This window comes from Maniola hyperantus, chromosome 6 (genome assembly GCF_902806685.2).
Source record: "Maniola hyperantus chromosome 6, iAphHyp1.2, whole genome shotgun sequence".
NCBI lineage: Eukaryota > Metazoa > Arthropoda > Insecta > Lepidoptera > Nymphalidae > Maniola > Maniola hyperantus.
The window spans coordinates 7,095,664-7,110,990 of NC_048541.1; the positions used below are offsets into that span (position 1 = coordinate 7,095,664).

Here is a 15,327-nt window from a genome sequence, read left to right on the forward strand (position 1 = left end):
TTCGAAAGATATCGTTTTGCTATTTGGATATTGTCTACTCATTCTTGTATTTGTTTATATTGGACCCGTAAGTCTCGTCAGCTCAACCATACATTTAGGCGTTGGACCGAAATCTAAAAAGTTCTAAGTTTTTATTGATGAATTGGAAATAAAATAAGAATGTTAGTTAAGAACGTGTATAACACATTTTTTATAAAGAACATTTAATCAGAGCTCATAATATGACCATGTTTTCTAACGAAATAAATAAACCTGAATATTGTTTATTTAATGATTTATTCCTATTGCTTGTTTACGAGGAGGTACCTATCCAAATAATTAGAGTAAAAGAAAATAGAGTATACAGTATATACATATCCAAATAATTAGAGTAAGTATAAGAAAATCTGTGCAATTGGTAACCTTAATGCTCCAGATCAGAGTTGTTCTTTTAATTAATCTAAAGTATATTATCAATAGATTAGAGATCAGAGTCTATTACTAAGTATTTTATTAATTGGGGAAGCATGAGATATTATGTTTCATTAAAATGGCCGCTGTGTATTAAAATAATTATTCGGCGTCCTTAGAGTGCGAATATTTCGTTATAACAGAATTCTCAGATAATTACGGCATAAGAATTTCACTTTAAGTATTTTTGAATTAATTGCTCCGAAATATTATGAGTATCATAATTCTATAATCTTAATTAAGAGAACTCCAGAACACTCAAATTAGAAATTTTAATCTCTTGAAAATCCGTCTCTTGCGACTTGCGAGTTGGTGGAGCCGTGGAGTTGGAATATTTTTGTTTTTGAGGTAAAAAATATTCGTATTTTTTGAGTTGAAAGATGAGCCACGGAAAGTTACGATACGCTTCATGAAATTTTTACCTTACGAATACCGTCAACATAAACATGAATTTACTGTATTAAGGAACAAGAGTTATAAGGAAAAGATATCATCATCATGATCAACACATTGCCGGTCCACTTCTGAGCACGGGTCTCATCTCAGAATGAGAAGGGTTATAACTCGCTTATAACATTAGTCGATGTAATGAGATAGAACTATAAAAACCGGCCAGACTAGCGCACACGGTTCCGTACTAAAGTCGTATTTTTCGACATTTTGCACGATAAATCAAAAACAATTATGTATAAAAATACATAAAAATCTGTTTTAAACTTACTTAAAAAAAAATAGGGGATAAATCAAGTTCATGGGAGCCCCCCTTATATATTTGTGTTATTTTATTTTAATTATTTATTTTTAAAGTGAATATACCTATAACTTAATATGCAGTGAATATTTCAAGCGTCTACCTATTGCCGTTATATGCCAGTATCGAGCAAAAATGAACAAAAAATCACATTTGTTGTATGGGTGCCCCCTTAAATATTTATTTTATTCTGTTTTTAGTATTTGTTTGTATAGTGGCAATAGAAATACACATTTTATAAAAATTTGATAGCTCTACCTATTACGGTTCACGAGATATACAGTCCGCTGGCAGACAAACAGACGGACGGGCGGACGGACGGACAGCGGAGGCCTAATAATAGGGTCCTGTTAGCACCCTTCGAGTATGGAACCCTAAAAAATATTTTTTTACGTTATCTGAAAATAAAAAGACGATGGGTATAATGGACATTGTAACGATTTGTGAACAATTGAAGTGTAGCGCCATCGCGCCGCGTCAAGGAAAACGTTTTGTTTCAAAAGGAGACCGCTTTCACGCTCCATTGGCTTATTTATTTCATTATGATTGATTCGTTTAAATAAAACTGAAAAAGAAATGGCAAAGAAATAAGAAATGCTTTTGGGGTCCTTATTGAAATAGGTAGGCACAACTTTTGCTATAAGTACGATAATATAATGTTCTTTTATGTTCTTTTTTACAGTCGATTATCGATCTTTATAACTACAGAAATATATTTATATATACGTGACGTGCGAGAGCTGACTTCTGCAAGTTATATATTGCTAGTGGATACTTGGAATTATATTTGGCAGTCCGTAGTAGGTTATAGGTACCTTATCTGGAAAATCAAAAAATACTCATGGGATTTATAAGAAACTAGCGACACGCCCCGGCTTCGCACGGGTAGCTTATTACGATTTTCGTAGTGATATTTAAATAAAATATAACCTATGTCACTGAATAATTTAGTTTTCTACTGGTGAAAAAATTTAAAAATCGGTTCTGTAGTTCCAGAGATTACCCCCTACAAACAAACTTACAAATTTTACCTCTTTATATTATTAGTATTGATTGATATATATTGAAGCGGATGAAGATGCGGGCATCATCTATTATGTTAATAGATATGTACTTATAGATTGTATTCTATGTAATATTAAAAAAAAATTATTCTATCATTTATTCAATGAATAAACTCAAATTATGTTGTGACGTTGTAAAGTATTTCGCTTTGTTAACTCTCTAAATGCAAATGGTAATAGGACAAGTAGCGCAAGAAATGTAAAGCTATGTTCATTATGAGAGTGCAGACTTAATTAGACTCGGTTTGATTGTAGCTGTGAGTGGCGTCAGCTGGGAAGAATGGTGGACCTACGACGGCATTTCAGGTGAGATTTCATATTTGTATGTATAAATACCTGTATATATATTAAGTATAGCTACCTGTATTATTATGTATAGCGTTCATTCCGTTCTGTTTGTTATTATTAAACTAACTGATGCCCGCAACTTCGTTCGCGTGGATATAAGCTTTACAAAATGCTGTAGGAACTTTTTATTTCGCGGGATTAAAAGTAGCGCGTCACTCTCCAGGTACTTTGATTATATGATTTGAATTTTGAATTTTATTAAGGCTCTTATTTTTTTCATCTCTCGCTTTTTTTTAGACTACCTCGATTTTTATTCTAAATAATTCATATACTTAGGTAGATATGCCCAGCTGTGCCTCGTGGGCTGTGCTCTCCATAAATAGGCTGAGTGGTGTATATCTAATTGTTTTAAATTTTCACTTTTTCACGGTTTTTTAAATGGCTGTGACACACAGACAGATGGACAGACGGACTAGACAAAACTATAAGGGTCCCTTGTTTTACTATTGAGCCCTAAAAAAGTATAAAATTTTTGATGCGGCAGCGGTGAAAATCTACGGAACCCTAGAAAGGTATAAAATTGGTAATACGGTACCGGTGAAAATCTCAATCCAATGACCTACCGCAAACCCGCAAATATTTCGATTGCGAACCGTATCAATTCCTCTGCGCCGATAACATTTTTGCCAGTTTACGTGACATGAAATTTATACGGGCGATTTATCTTGCATTCATATTGCGTTACTGGCAAAATTGTGAGGTGTGTTATCGTATCATTCGGGCACAGATATTTCATACGGTCTTACTTGAATTTCATCATTCGAATTTTGGCGGAAAAATTATGTCCTTTTTGGCGTTTCCCCTTGTGATATTTATTTGTGGGTAAAAGAGTTAGATTTACCAGCTGAGTCGAACTAAGTCAGGATTGCGTGGCATTGAAGTTTCATTGAAGTTATCACTACCCATTTTATAAATGCGGCTGTGTTTGGTTGTTTGGATCGACGTCACTTTTCACAGGATATAGTTAAAGACTTGCATAGTGTCATTCTACTAAATTTTATCCCGAAAAATCAAAGAGTTCCCACGGTATTTTTAAAAAACTAAATCCACGTGTACGAAATCACGCTGATATCAGCTAGTAACTCATAAAAATGCCGATATGAAATTCGTAACGGCCTTACGTCCTCTAATGGACTGAAGTTTACATTCACAAAAACAAATCAATTTAATTTTTAAATTACTAACGATACAAATATTAAACCCATCTTTTATTTTTTAAATTCGATTTCATTTTCATGATATCAATTTAGAATCCTCATGGGTTTAATGTATTGCTAATCAAATAAGAGGAGTTAAAAATTTATCAAACATTAGCAGTGGTGGAATCCCGATCTAGTCGATTTACGTTTTTAAACCCAGCGATACCGTTACGACTCCGATACATCCATCCATTCACCATTTTCTATTATTTGCTAAAAATTTACATCGTACTCATAGTGTGCCTCTATATTGGAATGCAGTCAATAAATTTCTTTCAAATATTTTCATTTGTTTGAAATCAGATAATTAAATAAATTATAACTAATTGAAAACTTAAATTTTAGTTTCAATATAATTTTTACGAATCTTTTAATAATTACATGCATAGGTACATTTAAAAGCTTGTCATTCTTTTAAAAGCTTGTCACGAGATTTACTAGTGTAGATAAACCTAGAAATTAAATAACGTGATCTGATTGATTTTAATTTTTAAACTTTCAACCTAAGTAAAACGAGTACTTAAAACTCGCGACAAGCTTTTTATCGTATAAATAATTGTGTAATGACATTAGAAGTTGTTAGTTAGTTTAAAGGAAAAGTTTATTTTATTCTTTTTAGCAAATTTAAATAAAAACTTGTTTTTAATAAAGTTTTTTTACTTTTAAATTTAATTATAAAATAAGTAGATAAATATCGACGGGCGAAATATTACGTAGGTATATCATAAAAAAGTTAATATTATTTTTGGTCGCATAATCTAAAATTAACCGCTGTTGCGTGAGCTCAAACCCTCATCCCTTCTAATATTCAAGCCCATTAGTAATCGTTCTTACGATACTTTGCTTCCTCTTCTTTTTTGATAACGGTTCCCATGGTATGAATATTATTTTCCCACTTAATGTATTTTGTGCTAACAATGTTTAATTAGAATTGCTTTTTATTTACGAGCAACTGACGCACCCCGGCTTCGCTTGAGTGGAATTTTTGAAAATCTATTATACTCGTAGGTAGAATTTCCAAAAATCCTGAAACACGGACTACCTACTTCATGTTTGCCCGAAAGCTTTAGTATTGATTTTTATGGATATAGGTATGTAAAACTCGAAAAAATAAAAATTAAGCTTTCTTAAAAATATTTATCACTTCTTTATCTAACCGTCTTCCACACTTAATGTCTAAAAATCGTGATACACAACATATTTCTCCGTTTTTAACCGAAAGCTGAAACACGAACTTTCATGGATATAACTTGAAAAGTGGCAGAAATTTTGCTACATTATGAAACGAACCTACATTGAAATTATTTAACTCCAGCAGTTTAGGCTGTGCTTTGATGGAGCAGTCAGTTAGTCTAGACAAGTCTTTTTATAGATAACAAGTAGGTACTTTATTTACGATAATTAGTTGTTATTTGTTTGTTAAAACTACAAAAAAATAGCCCACGCTTTAAAAAATAAATTTAAAACGAGACAGTTACTAATTAAGAATTCCCACCCACTAATACTTAAAAATAGATTAGGGTGTAGCCGTAGGTAGCAGTTTAGTAGGTACTACATTCACGGTAATAGTGTGGTTAGAACGCTGTTTGTGACGTAATTGCAGTTTTTATTTCAAGCTAAACGGTGCCAAAAAAGTATTTACAATAAGGCAAGTTCACACGTTTGCCCATAAAGTAGGCGTGACCACAACCACTGCGCCAGCTTTAACCATGCAATTTTAAAGGCCGTAAATAATAAAAACGTGAACGCTATCCAAAGCGCTTTGGCTTCTTCTGCGCTGTATTCTCCATATTGAAATACCGAATGTAGATGTTAACCCAATTTGGCCTTTCTAGCTTTGAGCGTTATCGTGTAACAGGGCACAGAACAAAAATTGGAGTAGGCTGTACCTGCCTGGATATATCTGGTTTTGATTTTACGTTTCGTGTGTTTTTGCAAACTCTAAAAACCCTTTTTATCAAGATAATTAAAATTAATTCTGTTTTAAAAAAACTTTAGCTTAGTAACAAGATTCGTATCATCTGTTTTCAAAAAATATGAAACGAAATAGAAAACAGTCATTATAACATTGCCATTGTCAATATTTCAATCAATAGGTACTTAACAGTCTATAAACATGATGATTCCGTTATAATAAACTGTATGTAGCTACATTAACTAATTGTACCGGTGGAGCCTCAATAGCTCAACCGGTAAAGGAGTAGACTGAAAACCGAAAGGTCGACGGTTCAAACCCCGCCCGTTGCACTATTGTCGTACCTACTCCTAGCACAAGCCTGACGATTAGTTCGAGTGGAAAGGGGAATATTAGTCATTTAACGGAAATAAGCTAGTAAACCAAAAAGCAGAAAATAAAATGTCATTCTCAGAACTATCACCTTAGCTTTGTGCCAAAGAACAGGCTCAATTGCTCATACAAGATGACCTTGTATTTAACTTGCAAAATAATTATCTGACCTAAAACAACAGTTTTGTAATAATTATTTGACAACTACCTAGTGTTTGCACAAAATGTACCTAGCAGTACACGTACCTACCCTGACTATCAAATAATATCGTCTATTACGTAATAGATCTGTGGTATGCACACCAATGCACCTTTATGAAGCTTTGTCACTGCGATAATTTAACAGAGAGTTTGGTTTCATCTGATTTCAATGAACATAGCCGACTGTGCATGTACCGTACCATATGTCATGAATTCGAACGTATTCATACTATACGTATCTCATGCAACCTATTTATGACGTCAACATCTATCTATAGATACATCTATAAAGAATGTCTTAACTAACAGACTGATCTATAAGGAAAGACTTGTCATGCGTGACAGACTGATCTATCATTGAACGCACTGCTGGAATTAGAAACTTGAAATTCTGACATTAGGTTTCTTTTATAGCGTAGGCACTCACTAAGAAGTTACCTAAATATAGGGGATGAGTTTGTATGAAAGTTCATCATTTTTCAAGTTATATGCATGAAACTTGGCATTTGGGCTTTCGCTTAAAAATTAAGGACTAGGTAGGTATGTGTTCAGGATTCAGCCGCCAAATCCAGTGGCTCCTTATGACTCATTTGATGTCGCATGTCAACCTAGTAGGGGGTCTACGAACGCTACACTTTCTGGTGCAAGGTCGCCATTCTAACGTGACACCAGGGCACCGCCTGAAAATCAGTGTTGCAGTAGTCAAATACTGCAGCATCATGCTGAGGCAGTAGCCCCGTCAGCTCAAACAAGACATCATTTTTGTTTTTAGTACTTTCTATGTAGTTTGTAGTTTTAAGTTAACCTGGTTTTCATTTTGTAATTTTTAACATTTGGTTATATTAGATATAATATATCATATTTTTTTCTAGTATTGTTTTGTGTCAGCTCACATAAATAAACTTTTATTTATTTTACTAGTTTATGCTTGCGACTTTGTCCGCGTAGACTTCATAAATTTCAAACCCCTATTTCATCCCCTTAGGGGTTGAATTTTCAAAAATCCTTTCTTAGCGGATGCCTACGTCATAATAGCCGGCCCGATCTGTCCAGAAGTTTGAGCTGTGCGTTGATAGATCAGTCAGTCAGTTACATTTTCCTTTTATATATTTAAGATTTATTTATTGAACACCCCAAAAACGCTAACCGGTTTTTTAAATTTTCAGGTCCTACTCAAAAATGTTTTTCGTTCGTTGCGTAATGATTTGTGTGCAATTAGCTTTATCCCGTTATTCTGTTTAAGTAACCCTATAGCGTTGTTTAATTAAATCCTTAATAACGTGTACCTATTTCGTACAGGGCCGGCGTTCTGGGGCCTGATCAACCCCGAATGGTCGCTATGCAACAAGGGGCGAAGGCAGTCCCCCGTCAACTTAGAGCCAGAAAAGCTGCTGTTCGATCCAAACCTGCGATTTTTACACATAGATAAGCATAGAGTAAGTTAATTTTCCTTTCATATTGTGACGAAAACTTTCAGCTTAAAGTTTTATACAGGGTGTAACCAGTTGACAGTACCTACTGATGATACCACAAAAAAAGCGAAAAAAGAAGATATTAAAAAAATCCTATAATTTTGTATAAGTTTACCATATATTACAAATAAAACATATGACTGACGCATAATATGGTCAACAAACGTTGCGTAAGTAGCGTATTCGGAGTCAATGCCGCGTTGTAGTAGGCGGGGCATCGACCCTTGTTTTGAACGCTATACATTGCGGGTTTAATAATACTTAATCACTAAAACTACAAAATGAGGCAAATGGTTATTGGTGTTGGATTGTGAGGTAGTAAAGGTAACAATAACGCAAAGTTTTTGCTAGCGTTCTGGTTACATTCTGTATATCCTCTGTATATTTGCTTTTCGGGTCAATTCTTTTTCTTTTAAATAAAAATAGCGAGCAAACGAGCAGACGGATTCGCCCGATTTTAAGTGAATACCGCCCATTTGCAGCACCAGAGAAACCGCCAATGCCAATGTCTTCTTTCACGTGATTGTTTTTAAATCCATAGTGAATCTTTTGATGATGAAACTCTTAGCATAAAAAATATTTTTTATGCTAAGAGTTTTCATGATAATCTGTACAATGAAACGAGTAATGAAATGTACAATGAAACGGTAAAAGACCGACTGGGCTCGTTCAAAAGTAAGGATAGAAACATTAGGTATTAATTATATTTTATTAACTTTGGTTCAGGCCACGTTGGTAACCAATGTCTCGTAACCAGCTACGAAATAAGATTTATACTTCGTCTTTTCGTAACTGGTTATTAATGAAGAATATTTTATCCGGGGTTGTAACGGAATATAAGGGTCTTTTTGTAACTGGTTACTACGAAACGACGTAATTTTAATATTATTCCGTTGCGAACCCTGATAAAACATCCTTGATTGAGTAATAACCAGTTACCAAAAAGATGAACTACAAATCTTATTTCGTAGCTGGTTACGAAACATTGGTTACCACTTACCAACGTGGACGCAACCATAACTTTCTGTTTCAGATAAATGGTCTAATAAGTAACACCGGTCACTCAGTAATTTTCACAGTGGAAAATGAGACCCGGCACCATATAAACATAACTGGAGGACCACTCTCATACAAATACCAGTTCCACGAGATCCACATCCACTACGGGCTTCACGACCAGTTCGGATCCGAGCACGCTATCAATGGTTATTCATTTCCTGCTGAGGTTAGTTATATGGATTTCTGTATATAAAATTGATATTATATACTGCTAATAATGATGGCCACAACTTCATCCGCGTAGATATGTAGGTACCTATAGGTTTTTATGTGGGTGGAAACTCTTTAGTTTTCCGGGATAAAAAGTGGCCTATGTTCGTTTTCGAGATAACACCTGACGCGATTTGGTTTCGGTAGATGGCATGCTATGAGTGTCTACGGAGTGAACAATCCCTTTTTATATAAAAAAATAGATTTAGTTACCTGATGATTATAGAAAACAAATGTATCATGGTTAGGTACGATGTAAATAAATATACCTACTTAGTACTTAATCTTCAGAAACCTTCAGAAATATTGATAGATTTTACTTTTTATCGTGAATTATATAACCTTATATTATACCTTATATCTTATTACCTGATGCAGTTTAGTCTTCCTATATGGTAGGTATATGTATCTGCAGTATACCTAGGTACCTATAATATAATAGTTGTAAATGTTTGCATTCGTGAGCTGCAATCAATTAGTGCGCATCTCTTCCCTTGTTTACTAAGTGAAACTTAGACGTGACTGCAATATTGCAACGAATACTTAGCTACTAATTATATTATTACTTAGGTCACAATATATATGTACTATAGGTAGTAAACTATACCCGAAAAAGTTATACCAGACTAATCAATGGCCGCGAATTCATTTGCGTGGATTTATATTTTTCAAAATCCCGTGTTTGATTTCGGAGATAAAAAGCCTCTGTGTAAATCCAGCGTATAATCTGTCTCCATTTCCAGCCGAATCCGTCCAGTAGTTTTTACGTGAAAGAGTCACAAACATACACACACACACATAAAAATTTTCGCCTTTATAATATTAGTGTGTTATAATATTAGATAGGTATGCATGCGCAAAGAGAAAACTAACTCAAAATCTTTGATACAATTGATTTTCAACTATTCAATTTTACCGATGATAATGGGATCCAAATAGAGTAGAAACTATGTATAATTAAACAATTATTACGTTCTGTATTTGTGATACCGAACTTACCAAAGCAATTAATTTAAGCAAAAGCGCAAAGCTTTGTAAAGTAGGTACCTACTCGATGTCTGTCTTTACATGTCTGCTACTCGTAAATTGCCCTGTAAGTTAACAAAGTTAAACAACAGTTCAGTACTTATGTCTGAGTTAATTTATATAATCGTTACACGAAACTATATAAAATCCATTAGAATGTCGCAGATTTTTCCGAATAAGTTTCTGAGGGTAACAGATGTTTCACACATAGGCCTTGCGTTACCCCCGAGGCGTCCAAATCCCTAATGTAATCCCAAAGAACGACTGCGAACCAACTCAAGCGTTCTTCGTGTTTATTTATGTGACAAATTTTTACGCAGCCGCGTTTTATCCAAAATCATGTGCTTATTCTTGGCAGGATTTGTTTTTATTTATATTTGTCTAAACAATTTATTACAGTAGAGTTTTTGGGGCGAAATAAAATGTCATACAAACGTAGTTTGGTTCTCATTTGGATATTAACCGATCAAGTCAAGATTTAAAGTTGCAGCGGCTTAAAGATTTATATGTAAATCTTTGAACCCGTGTTACTTTAAAATTAAACATTTTTACAGAATTAAATAGAACCACAGAATGATAGATATTTGTTATACATGTCTGCAAGATTTCATTGAAATAATATAAGTATTGGTTAATATTTAAACGATAACCAATCCATGTTTGTTTGGAAAGTCTTGGGGGGCGCACTAGGGTTACTTCTCAGAAATAAATAGTACGCCTCATGTTTTCGTTAATAAAAGTATCTATTGAAAAAACATTAGGATGCTGGTATTTTTAGGGTTCGGTACATCAAAAGGAAAAACAGAACCCTTATAGGATAACTTCATTATCTGTCTGTCTATCTATGTGTCCATCTGTCTGTCTGTTTGTCCGTATGTCCACCGTGTCTGGTACGAAAACCTATAGGGTACTTCGCGTTAACCTAGAATCATGAAATTTGGCAAGTAGGTAGGTCTTAAGCACAAGTAAAGGAATAAATCCAAAAACCGTGAATTTGTGGTTACATCACACAAAAAAAAGTAAAATGGGTTAATGAACAAATAATTAATATAATTAAGTATTACCAAGTGGGGTATCATATGAAAGGTCTTAGCCTGTATATTCTAAAACAGATTTTTTTTTTAATGCATAATAGTTTTTGATTTATCGTGCAAAATGACGAAGAAAATAATCGAGTACCGAACCCCCAGTGCGCGAGTCTGACTCGCACTTGGCCGGTTTTTTCATAAGAAGTTTCAGTGGGTACAGTAACAGATGTTTCGCACGTCGGCTGTGCGTTACCCCGAGGCGCCTAAATCCTTAATGTTACTGCGAGTCAACTCAAGTGTACCTCGTGTTTATTTATGTGACAAATTTTCACACAACCACGTTAAACCTAAAATCATGCGATTATTTGTTAAGGATTTATTTTTCTTTTATATCCTTACACATTGTATACAGCTTTATGCTGTACATAATACCTAACAGAAGAACAAAACGAATAAGTATCCTTAAAAATATTCCGATACTAATTAATATAAATTTTTATTATTATTGCTGACTTGATGATGCCCGTAACTTCACCCACGTGAATTTAGGTTTTTTTGAAAATCCCGTGAGAACTCTTTGATTTTCTGCCACAAAAAGTAGGCTATGTCCGTCTTCGGGATACAAGCTATCTAATAATAATAATAATAAATGATCTTTTATTTGGGACCAAAGCGCACAGTTTACAAATATACAAAACACAACAACACCAAACAAAAGTACAGAAAAAAAAACCAAAAAAACACAACAAAGAACAAAACATGAAGACAAAAAGATCACAATTACTAACTAATAACCTACGGCTTTTTTCGAAAAATTTCGTCAAATTTCGTCAAATTGGTTAACCCGATGGGCTGTGAAAAACTAGCAAGTAGACAGATAGACACATTTTCTTAATTATAATATTAGTATGGAAATATAGATTTAAAAGACAATTATTTATTTTTTACTGGAGATGGAGAGCACTCGTATTCCTTATATAAATTTAATTATCACTAGGTACTATTTTAATTCAAGTGTTTTAAAGCTCAAAGCATAATGCGGTGGAGTCGAATGGGTGCATTAACCCAAAATGCATCGGCCGCCTACTAGGTAATCACTATAGCAATTTTTTTTTTACTTTTTTTGAGCTTTTATACAATACGTATATATGACAGTCCTATCGTACCCTATTAAATAGATTAACCTAAATAACTATTTGTACCTAAGTCTAATTTTACCTATATGTCTAACTTATGCAAAACTTATGCAAGGTAAGGTACCTAAATAATAACGAGCACGCAACATGCATCAACGCCTTTTGTCTCAGAGATTCGCCCTATGCACTTTGTACATTAAAGTGCGGAGTAAAAGTTCTACATATTTACTTTGCAACATGAATTGACGCAACGCTAGTAGTAGGTACCTACTGCAACTGGACTTTCTAGTGTAATTTGATTTTATTTTTAAAAAAAGTATATTAAAAATAACATTTGTTTCAGATTCAAATCTTTGGTTTCAATTCACAACTGTATTCAAACTTCTCAGAAGCTCTTCACAAAGCGCAAGGAATCGTTTCAATTTCTTTACTGTTACAAGTAAGTATCTCTTCTACCTTTCTACCTTATTAATAAAATTACTGTAAGTAATATTAATCCTGGATAAAATACTTGAACTAAGTTCTGAGTTTAATAACAAATTAATAACATATCTGTTATTTACGATTGTTTTTTTTTATAAATTTTACAGGTAACGAATGTCAACATATTCTAAATATATAAAAGGAAAAAGTGACTGACTGACTGACTTACTGACTGACTGACTGATTTATCAACGCACAGCTCAAACTACTGGACGGATCGGGCTAAAATTTGGCATGCAGATAGCTAATATCATCCGCTAAGAAAGGATTTTTGAAAATTCAACCGCTAAGGGAGTAAAATAGGGGTTTGTAATTTGTGCGGACGAAGTCGCAAGCATAAGCTAGTATTTACATAACAGAGTTATATCATAGAAATTAAGTCTAAGATTTAACTTTGAAACTACGTGTCTGCAAGTACATAGTCTGCTTTGAAATAAAATAACATCTAAGTAGGTAGGTACCTACTTGTATTTGAAAGATAATGGATTAAGTATATCTATCATGTTTGAATAGTGATCCAAGGTGATAGGTTATCGTCGAATTGTTATCAACGGAGCCACACCTATCCGTTGCCTCCCCGAAAATAGTGGTAGTTAATTAAGTAAATTGGTATTTTCTGCGCGCCATTGGATTAGTCAAAGCTATTAGTTCAAATTAAGAGCTGTCTGACCATGATATAAAAATATGTTTTTTTGCTTTAGAGTTTAGATAATACGGTGTATTTTTATCGTTCCGTATAAACGGAATGAATAAACGGAACCCCTATAGGATCACTCGTGTGTCTGTCTGTCTCTTTGTATATCACAGCCAATATTCTCTAAATCTACTGGATCGATTAAGTTGAAATCTGGTACACATAATATCTGAGACCCAAAATAAACGTAACGTAAATAAATAATTTTGAAAATGAGGGTAATTATTTTACATCGAACCCGGGACCTCCCATTAATTCCCTCTAAACAACGTTCACCACTGCGCCAGGGCGGTTTAACAAAGGTGGTTTATCACTCGAGAGGGAAAATCAGATCCAAATTAGACTTCGGAGTAGCGGTAGGTAATAGGTTTCTGTAACTTTACAAAACAACGTTACAGCTTTTATGGTTTCTTTTTAAAATGGCTGTAACACACAGAGACGGACCAGACGAAACTATAAGCTATGTTTTACTACGGAACCCTAAAAATTCGTATAACACCTCAGACTCAATAAACTGATAGCAATTAGTTGCGTAGACTTAGCGCCGTTCAAACGACTGTTTTCTTATAGCAAAGTAACTGTTCGACCGTTTACTCCTTAATGAGGGCTGGCTGTTGTCCCAGGGTGTTTGCTGGCGCGCTCATATCTCCCTAAGCTTGCACGCCATACGATACCTGTGAAAGCAAGCAATGTTTATAGAGATAGGGTATTTTGCTTCTAAATTACTACTTGGAAAATAAATAGGTACAAGATTTCTAGTGTTTAAAGTTTCTAATTACCTAGATAAACAGTTAAAATATTGAGTAACAAACTGGCGTAATGATTTTATTGATATGCATAATGCCCGATTTAGCTTACTCCACAGAATATAATATCAGAGAGTGTGTAGGTTTGTATATAATATAACACGTATAATATACTCATCTTATATCTGTAACGTGCTGACGAATTAGCCGGAATCTGTGAAAAATTCCAACAAAGCAAACAAAATTAGCGTAGCACGTGGTGGAGTGTCAACTCAATCTCGGTTACGCACATAGTTTTTTTTTCATTACAAACTAGCCCTTGACTGCAATCTCACCTGTGAGAAGTGATTATGCAGTCCAAGATGAAAGAGGGCTAACTTGGAAGGGGTATTTCAGTTATATTAGTAAACAACCCTTATCGGTTTCTGTACGGCAACGTACAGGAACCCTCAATAGCTTGGCAGCACAGCTTTCGCCAGTAAGATAGTAACTAGCCACGGTTGTAGCCCCTCACTTGACCAGAACCAAACCAAACCAGAACCACCATTTACCAAAACGTCACTATATTATAAGCTAATGCATGTTTTAATTTAATGTTATAAGGTTGACATTTACCTACTGATACGGAACAGATTTTACTTCTATTGTGGACATAACTGAAAAAAGCTGTGATAACCTTTGGTTAGGACGTCCGCCTTCTAATCGGAGGTCGGAGGTTCGATCCCGGGCACGCACTACTAACTTTCGGAGTTATGTGCGTTTTAAGTAATTAAATATCACTTAGCTTCAACGGTGAAGGAAAACATCGTGAGGAATCCTGCATGCCTGAGAGTTCTCCATAATGTTCTCAAAGGTGTGTCAAGTCTACCAATCCGCACATGGCCAGCTTGCCAAACCCTTCTCACTCTAAGAGGAGACCCGTGCTCTGTAGTAGCCGGCGATGGGTTGATCATGTCATGATGTGTACAGAACTCATGTCTTCCCAAACTTGCATGGTTACACGAAACATACAAAAGCAAGCAATTTCCTCACACGAGACACCTATGTACCTAAATAGCTCTAAACTTATTTACCTGTATTAATTAAATTTACCTGGTCTATTTACCAGGTTAATGACATTTAGTTTGCTTTCGCTTAAACACTAATGCTCAGCTCTGCAATGATATTTGCATT

General features: G+C 34.5%; 1 protein-coding gene across 2 annotated transcripts in view; it reads left to right on the plus strand.

The window, feature by feature from the left end:
* LOC117983053 (carbonic anhydrase-related protein 10-like) overlaps positions 1 to 15,327 on the plus strand; it is a 50,390-nt gene that overhangs the window by 22,098 nt on the left and 12,965 nt on the right. For both annotated transcript variants that reach the window (XR_004673633.2, XM_034969509.2), the window contains exons 3-6: positions 2,521 to 2,571; positions 7,600 to 7,736; positions 8,806 to 8,997; positions 12,575 to 12,670. Coding sequence is in view for 1 of the 2 variants with exons in the window: in XM_034969509.2 (XP_034825400.1) it covers positions 2,521 to 2,571; positions 7,600 to 7,736; positions 8,806 to 8,997; positions 12,575 to 12,670 (476 nt within the window). In the remaining variant the exon portion in view is untranslated. The remainder of the gene's footprint in view (positions 1 to 2,520; positions 2,572 to 7,599; positions 7,737 to 8,805; positions 8,998 to 12,574; positions 12,671 to 15,327) is intronic.